The sequence below is a fragment of the Amphimedon queenslandica genome, unplaced genomic scaffold (assembly GCF_000090795.2).
Source record: "Amphimedon queenslandica unplaced genomic scaffold, v1.1 AMPQUscaffold_13110, whole genome shotgun sequence".
Taxonomy (NCBI): Eukaryota; Metazoa; Porifera; class Demospongiae; order Haplosclerida; family Niphatidae; genus Amphimedon; species Amphimedon queenslandica.
The window spans coordinates 24,941-32,981 of record NW_003546654.1 but is presented as its reverse complement, the minus strand read 5'-3'; the positions used below and the strand labels follow the sequence as shown (position 1 = coordinate 32,981).

The 8,041-nt window shown below is 36.4% G+C and overlaps 3 protein-coding genes across 3 annotated transcripts; 1 reads left to right on the top strand and 2 right to left on the bottom strand.

Moving 5' to 3' along the window:
• Positions 1-2: 2 nt before the first annotated feature.
• Positions 3-2,334, bottom strand: LOC105314082 (histone-lysine N-methyltransferase SMYD3-like; the record flags this gene model as incomplete). Its single annotated transcript, XM_020001111.1, has 11 exons — positions 2,112-2,334; positions 2,006-2,063; positions 1,776-1,904; positions 1,674-1,722; positions 1,508-1,629; positions 868-935; positions 707-809; positions 514-661; positions 291-374; positions 100-216; positions 3-49 (listed from the first exon to the last, which is right to left on the bottom strand). Coding segments are annotated over exons 1-11 (1,113 nt in total), but the record flags the coding sequence as incomplete, so codon positions are not given.
• A 20-nt stretch (positions 2,335-2,354) lies between these two features.
• On the top strand, positions 2,355-4,224 carry LOC105314081 (ras-related protein SEC4-like). The gene is made up of 7 exons (XM_011408017.2): positions 2,355-2,572; positions 2,627-2,687; positions 2,971-3,031; positions 3,094-3,171; positions 3,271-3,414; positions 3,816-3,876; positions 4,073-4,224. The coding sequence occupies exons 1-7, from the start codon at positions 2,434-2,436 to the stop codon at positions 4,141-4,143; spliced, it is 615 nt and encodes a 204-aa protein (XP_011406319.1). The 5' UTR covers positions 2,355-2,433; the 3' UTR covers positions 4,144-4,224.
• LOC105314080 (two pore calcium channel protein 2-like) lies at positions 4,215-7,150 on the bottom strand. Its single transcript, XM_020001114.1, has 4 exons — positions 7,134-7,150; positions 7,002-7,080; positions 6,668-6,836; positions 4,215-6,497 (listed from the first exon to the last, which is right to left on the bottom strand). Exons 1-4 carry the CDS (start codon positions 7,134-7,136, stop codon positions 4,328-4,330), a joined length of 2,421 nt encoding a protein of 806 aa, XP_019856673.1. The 5' UTR covers positions 7,137-7,150; the 3' UTR covers positions 4,215-4,327.
• Between the last annotated feature and the right edge of the window lie 891 nt (positions 7,151-8,041).

Below are 8,041 nucleotides of genomic sequence, written 5' to 3'. Positions count from 1 at the left end.
CCTTTTAATGTAACAGCAACTTGCAATGCTTCCCTCCACTTCTGCTGTTCTAAACACAGTGCAACCACTAACTGATAAAATCATAAAATGACTTCTTACCAATGTAGGAGTCCATTAAACACTCTCTCATTTTTACTATGAGTATATTAGTATCACCAAGTCGACTGCTGTGTTTGGTTAAATATTCACTTGCTAGGGACTCCAAAGCAGCCCAGTTTAATCTTATTGTTAAAGAAAAATGACATTTAAGAAATAAATTTTGTAGATTAATACAACTTAAAAAAGGATATCTCCTTTCTTTTTCACATTTTCTGCCTCGTCAAGTTTAGAAAAGCCATCTTTATACAGAGTCTTTCTATCACTTTCTTTTAAGTCTACCAAACAAACGAAAGAAAACTTTACCATCTTTATGGTCTGCAATATACGTGTAATGTCACCATTTAAAGATACTGTGGCTTAAACCAGCTTTGTTAATAAATAGGTACAAAAACTTGACTATCATGGTCTATTTACCAGCAGCTGTCTTTATTAACTTCTCATCCAAACTGCCAGAGAATTCGGAGCTGCAACGAGGACAATTACACGAGAAAAGATAATACTTTTGCAAGTGTCTCTGCCTCCTCTCTCTGGTCTCCAGCAGATCAGTATAACTCACAAATAACTGAAAGAACAAAAATATCATAAATAAGGTATTATTGAGGCTTGCTTGTTCATTTTCGAATATTTTTTTGGTGGTTCTTAGTCTCATTTTGGGTCCTTCAAAAAGAGCAATAACATTAGGATCACAGGAATGATTCAGTAATGCTGGACTAATGGAGACAAAAAATGATAGAGCAAATTTGTGTAAGTGAAAGATGTTTTTTTTACAGTATGTAGACTCCACTTCCAATGCTGTTCATCTCCCAGTCCAGGATGCTAAATGAATTACTGATCATCTAGACAATATAGAAATAGAAAGTAATTAGACGGTGTAGAAAAATGAATAACTTTGAGCTCATTCCAATCAAAATATGAATTTTTTTAAGTTGCTCCATAATTGGGTCAAAATCCCTATACTATAGCACAGGGGCTTTGGCCAAATTTTGCCAAAAATGAAAGGAGAGAATTCTCCATTTTTATTACATTTTCTGATGCATATACATGTTCTTATGTTGTGTAGAAAGTTTGAGCTCATTCCGATTACAATTAGATTTTTTACGAATTTTTAAAGTTGCTCCAAAATCGGGTAAAAGTCCCTGTACTATAGTACAGGGATGTTAGCCAAAATTTGCCAAAAATGAAAAGCAGAGAATTCTCCATTTTTATTACATTTTCTGATACATATACATGTTCTTATGTTGCGTAGAAAGTTTGAGCTCATTCCGATTACAATTGGATTTTTTACGAATTTTAAAAAGTTGCTATCAAAATCCTTGTACTATAGTACAGGGTCAAAAATGGCGTCTTCATTAACTATTACATCTCCAAACACAATCACTATTAGTTGCTCTTCAGTAAGTCGCTTTACCTTACAAGCTATCGAAAAGGCCACTTCAGGATTATACTCCTTACTGTCCGACATTAAGAGTTTAGCACCAAACACCTGCTCACCAATCGACTGCTTCAATTCTTCATTATATCTTGGAGCATCTGTAGACAATCAAAGAAATGACTGAAATGTGACATGTGCATACGTGTAGTTAGAATATCCATGTCCCACTGAGCTCCTTTAGGTAAACTAGTCTATTAATTAATAATATTATTTATTTGTTTTAATGTATTATAAAGCAGCCTACTACGGTGCTTGTTCCATTGCTTCTTCTAACTAATAGTCTTACAATGAGTCTCACTGTATCGGTAGGTATACTGGGACTGATACGTGATATTCCTGCACACTCAACTTTATGATACAACCAGTCCTCCCTCTAATTAATAAAAATAATAATAATAATAAAAATAATAATAATGATGATAATAATAATAATAATAAATAATCAATTAATTAATAATTTTAACCCTTCCATACCTGGCAGGCTCGACTGCAGTACCATACAAACTTGCATTGACCACATTTCTTAAGAGATCTATAATGATGTGTAATTACATAAAATAATAATAACAATAGACCACACCTTTCCTTCTTTAGGCAATGGTGACAGTACATTTCCCTTTCGTGGGAACTGATCACGTGAGCTAGGGGATCTCCCACGATGACGTCAGTACCTGGAGACAGTTCTTTCACACTATACACTCCTCTGCCGTATTCTTCAGTTTCTTTTAGTTCTAAAAAAGATGGAAGGAAAGTAGAAGAGGTAGACATGATGAGAGCACGTGGGCACCACACCTACTCATAAAGGGTGTGGCTAGCAGTTAGCCACGCCCCAGAGAGGTGTGTTTGCAACGAGTGCAGCTCCAGAACTTAACAAGCTGTTTTTTACAAGACACAGGATAATAATGCAAGCGCAAGGCAGCCCGTACGAGGTCCTCCTCAAGATAATATTGATAGGAGACACTGGTTCTCAAAAGACGGAACTGCTACAGAAGTACATGGGAGAGGTACCGGGGATGGAGGACAGTTTAGGACCGACTCTTGGTGGGTAGATCCGTCATGTGATACGTAACTTAAGTCTCATCGTCTGATTGTTAGGTTTGGATTACAGACTTAAAGACATCACTCACAACAAGAAGAGGGTCAAACTACAGCTATGGTAAGAGATGAGAATTTAGCAAATCTTTGCAAGTTAAAACATCTAAGGTTATGTAGATAATGATGGCGTGAACAGATTATTGTGTTATAATTGATGTATAATGTCTGTGCAATGACACGAACAGCTGCTAGTCATTGTAGTCAACTAGTTTGAGCCAGGCGAATGATAATAATGTTAATATACACACACACATATATATGTGCATAGATATGGTCCAGTTTAATTATGTGTGGATTGTATTTGTTGACGTATGTTCATAAACTACTGCATATTTTTAAAAAAGGGATACAGCTGGCCAGGAAAGATTCCGTTCAGTCACATCATCTTATTACAGAGGATCGCAGGTATTATAATACCATACTTATTATTATTATTATTGTTGTTGTTGTTATTATTATTATTTTAGGGCTGCCTGTTAGTATTCAATGCAGCTAAATCAGCTTCTTTCTCCGGCATATCTTACTGGCTTGATGAGATTAAAACAGTAATTTTGAATCATTTTTCATCCTCCTGTTCATCTTGAACCATTTTGTCTTTCTCTTCACATTGTTACAATATTCCATTGCTTCGTCTTTTTTATCAGAACGCTCCTTCAAATTTTCAAACGGTTCTCGTGGCCACTGGAATTGACGACCCCACGACTGAGGAACAGCTGGTAATAGCTAGAGAATTCGCAAAAGAGAAAGGGCTAACATTTAAAGAAGTCAACTTGGGCAACCTTTCACAAGTGAGACTATTAAGTAGCACAAGAAGGCAAATGCTATGCAAGTTGACTTGCTGACGAGGAATTAATATTAGCTATTGGTGGTGTTCCACAATCAAATTCGCCAAATATTACTCTTGTCAAATTATATACTATACAGTATTAAAAATTTAAAATCTATTTTAGATCACAAAGCTTTTGTATTGGCAGTTTACAGATGCATTGTTAAAGCTAAAACAATTTGTACTACAAAAAAACTAATACTATACTCCTCAGATTGGCAGATGCTATTTTTGTGCTGTACTCCAAACTGTGATGCATATAGATTAACATTATTATTAGACTTGTGGATGTATAAGTATATTATATGTACTGTATTAGTGAGTGTTTGTATCGTATTGTAAATATATTTATTTTGTTTTCAGATTGAGGATGCATTCAATACAGTCATTGGACTTATAATGAGTAAAGACAGCCCAAGAAGTGGTTAGTGTTTATAGTCCAGTATCGACCTGTTGCTCATAACTTTAAATATCCTTGACTTACATTTCCATAAACTTTCTCCCTCCTTCTCTCTCTCTCTCCTCTATACCTTTTCTCTTATAATTTTCTTGTTCCGTCATTTCTTTCTTTTCTATAATTTGTCAATCATGTCTTTCTCTTAAATTATCTCTTGCTACAGATCCACAAGACAGTATCATTATGGATCAGAACAGAGGTCGGTCGGAGAGGTCAGATCGTTGTGCTTGCTAATTGAAAGACACTATTTTTAGTGTGGATACTTCATTTTTTTGTATAAATCATTATTATTGAAAAAAAAAACATTAACATTAATTACTAAATGATAAAATTAATAGTCACTTAGTATTTACTCCAGCAGACTGGAATCGGTCGACTTCAATAATTATAATTTACAATAAACATCATCTCATCATTGCTACAATAAGTCGCTGTGTTTATGAATCTCATGCAACAAATCGCTCTCCGGAGGGTCCGTTAAATTCTTTCTCAGTAGCACTCTGATGTCGCTACCAGCAGAAAACGGAGTCGCAGTTGACTCCAGAAGTGGAATATCAGATACAACACTTGCTCTGTTGTCCTCGCCGTTTTTTCTTTTATTATGTTCGTGATACGCTTCCCATCTTGTCAAGAAGACTTCAATTACCAGTGATATAAATAGATTCACAATTATGATGACGGCTACAAGCCACCATGCCACGAAATAAAGCTGAGACCATTTCGTGGCTGAGCGAGAGAAAGCGTCGAGAAAAACTGACCAATTATTGACAACCATGATATTCCAAAGGATTACAAGCGAAGCAGCAAAATCATGAAAATTATAAGAATAATACTCCAGCTGCTCGTATGTACCACACCTGTAAGCAGCTGGAGAAGTGTCATTTTCTAATTTGTGATTCCTCCCAAATATCTCCATTCCAAGAAGAGCAAAAAGGTAATAAATGACGATGATAATTCCGGCAAAAGCTCGAAGGTTTTTCACGATTTCGACCATAGTTCCGAACACGAAAGAAACCGATTTAACTTGTGGTATGATTCGTAGCATTCGGAATACAATGAATAAGTTCATTACTCGAATCAAAGTGGCGTAGTTTGGTGGTTCTGACTCGGAGTGATGAAAAGGATGCCCAAACATGGCAAGGATGGTTATCTCTGTGATGACGATCGCTATGGTAACGACGCCTTCAAAAATATGCAAAAAATGTTTAAAATAAATTCGTCCTCCAAGCCCAATAATTTTTAGGAGCTGTTCGAAAATGTAATAAAAGAAGAAGATGAAATTTACAATGGCGAGTGCGGAATCAGTTTGTCTAACTACACTGTAATAGTCGCTTTCCATTTCGACTGTTACTATTATTATGTGGATCAGGGTCATACAAATTGTGAAGTATTGAAAAGCGTTGTGTCGAACTAGTTTTTGCAATATCTCCAACACTTTAAATCGAGAATAATAATGAACATCTTCGCCTAAACGACTATTTGAGTCTTTAGAAATGATATTGAATATCACCCGAAACTCTGTCCACATTACAGAAGAGCCTTCCTCGGTTTCCAGTGCTGTATACATTGCCGGCAGATGGTTTTTGGGTATTTTAGCTTTTCGCAGTAACTGTCTCACCAAATCTTTACTAGTTACTTGATCAGTCATACTATTACTCCTGTAACACTGAGCGAGGACAGTAAAGGCAGCTCTGTAGGCCACTACCCGTCTAACAAAACTGGACTGCATCGACTGCTCTAGGAAGCCACGAAACTCGGAATAAACAGCCGCAGTTAGAAGATTGAGTATCAAATAGAGACCGATGCAAAGGAAGATAAAAAAATAAATAAAAGAGAGTCTGTTGTATTGATATATCTGTGTCATCACGTCTGGGTTATTAGCCGTCGTTAGAAACACGAGTAAAGATATCAAGGAATCTTCTACAGATTTAAAACGTCTTTGGCCTTCTTTATCGGAAAAGTCGCCATATCGAGATAAAAACCCTCTGGGTTCTTCCTCATTGTCGTCCCAATCCGTAGTATTCACATGTCTGTGAGGGAGTGGTCTCGGGAATATCAACATTCCAATCATCGCAAACACATATAAATGAATGACCAGAAGTACTAAGACACTCGATATCTGTACACAAGTTCGCATGACGGCTTTCACAAACTTCTTCATGATACTGGACGGGACGAGGAAAAAGAACGGACGAAAGAAACGTCTCATACGGATAGTAGAACCGAGAGAAGACTGACCTGAATGGACACAAAAACCAAAGGATATCGAGAGATCAAAAAAAGATAACACGACCATCACGAAATACAAAACAAGCCAGGGTTGCTTGAAGAACCTTTTCAAACCCAACAGCCGACACTGTATGAGGGCTTTAATTAGAAATATCACGAGGCAGACTATTTCGACTGATTCTGTGGCACCACATGGCGGCTCACGAAGTGTGGGCGTGATGTTAGCGTAGCGATAATCAGAGGAGAGTTTCAACGAGGTTGGGTATTCAAAGAAGGCGAGGATCAGGATTATAAAGACTGTAATGTTTAGAAAACACTGGACCAGAAAAGAATGATATATATTGTAGAACTTTAGTGACCTGGATAAAGAGAGGGAGAGAGAGAGAGAGAGAGAGAGAGAGAGAGAGAGAGAGAGAGAGAGAGAGAGAGAGAGAGAGAGAGAGAGAGAGAGGGAGAGAGAGAAAGTATAACTTGATGATGTTTACCAAACAATCAAAGTAGAGATAAAATAAACACAACGTTATCTTACAAAGGATCAATCTTGTGATGAATTGATCTATAATGGATTCCGTCTTCAATAAATACGGAAGCCTGCAATATGGCCACCTCTGGGTCTACTCTTGTATGGTTGACAGTGACACGTCGATACAATAATGGAGTTGCTTCACTAGTACTGTCATCTTCAAGACCAGCTGCCACTGAAAAAAGAAAATGACTTTTCAAAAATTGAGACAAATATTATAACTTATACATATATATAAGCCTTTTAGGGCTCGTTTTAGGGGGAGGAAGCAACAAAAATGCTGCAGCAATATTCAAATTTTAGGTTCTCCCTCTCTCTCTCTCATTTTCGCTCTTCTCACTTGAAGACATGATGTGGTGACTCTTGTCTGTCTTCTCTTCTTCTTCTTCGTTGACTATCAGTTGTTCATTGAGGCTGGCCTAAAAGGGAAGAGAAACAGTTCATCTGCCAATACTGAGTACAACGATATTACCATTTATCACCAGCTTGGCAGCTTGCAATCACAATCACATGATGGGCGTGGCTCTAAGCTAATTTAATTACTGATTCCAAATAAAATTGATTTTTAGAGTTATCTATGAACATTTTTAAGTAGCAAATTTTAGGGAACAAAGTACAAACCATGGGTTTGTGGTTTTTTTTTTTTCAAAAAATGGCTTCGAAATCACTCCAAATTTTTATTACATTTTCTGATACATATTGATGTACTTATGCTGTGTAGAAAGTTTGAGGTGATTCCGACTTCAATTTTTCAAGTTATGGCCATTTAAAAAAATGAGCCAAAATCTGAAAAATACCCAAGGCTATAGTCCATGGTTTTTTCCAAAAAATGGCTCCAAAATCACCTCAAATTTTTATTACATTTTCTGATACATATTGATGTACTTATGCTGTGTAGAAAGTTTGAGCTGATTCCGACTTCAATTTTTTGAGTTACAGCCATTTTAAAAAATGAGCCAAAATCTGAAAAATACCCAAGGCTATAGTCCATGGTTTTTTCCAAAAAATGGCTCCGAAATCACCCCAAATTTTTATTACATTTTCTGATACATATTGATGTACTTATGCTGTGTAGAAAGTTTGAGGTGATTCCGACTTCAATTTTTCGAGTTACAGCCATTTTTAAAAAGTAGCCAAAATCTGAAAAATACCCAAGGCTATAGTCCATGGTTTTTTCCAAAAAATGGCTCCGAAATCATCCCAAATTTTTATTACATTTTTTGATACATATTGATGTCCTTATGCTGTGTAGAAAGTTTGAGGTGATTCCAACTTCAATTTTTCAAGTTACGACCATTTTAAGAAAATGCCAATAATAGCCAGTCGGTATATAATGAATATAAAAACAGGTCATTAGAAAGGCTGCATAACGCCCACGCC

Excerpts from the sequence above, each read along its gene's own strand:
- LOC105314081 (XM_011408017.2), top strand. The coding sequence starts at position 2,434 with ATGCAAGCGCAAGGCAGCCCGTACGAGGTCCTCCTCAAGATAATATTG. Across the intron at positions 2,688-2,970 it reads AGGGTCAAACTACAGCTATG|GGATACAGCTGGCCAGGAAA; the intron begins GTAAGAGATGAG and ends TTTTTAAAAAAG. Across the intron at positions 3,415-3,815 it reads ACTTGGGCAACCTTTCACAA|ATTGAGGATGCATTCAATAC; the intron begins GTGAGACTATTA and ends TTTTGTTTTCAG.
- LOC105314080 (XM_020001114.1), bottom strand. Across the intron at positions 6,837-7,001 it reads TCACCACATCATGTCTTCAA|TGGCAGCTGGTCTTGAAGAT; the intron begins GTGAGAAGAGCG and ends TTCTTTTTTCAG. Across the intron at positions 6,498-6,667 it reads CATCACAAGATTGATCCTTT|GTCACTAAAGTTCTACAATA; the intron begins GTAAGATAACGT and ends CTCTTTATCCAG.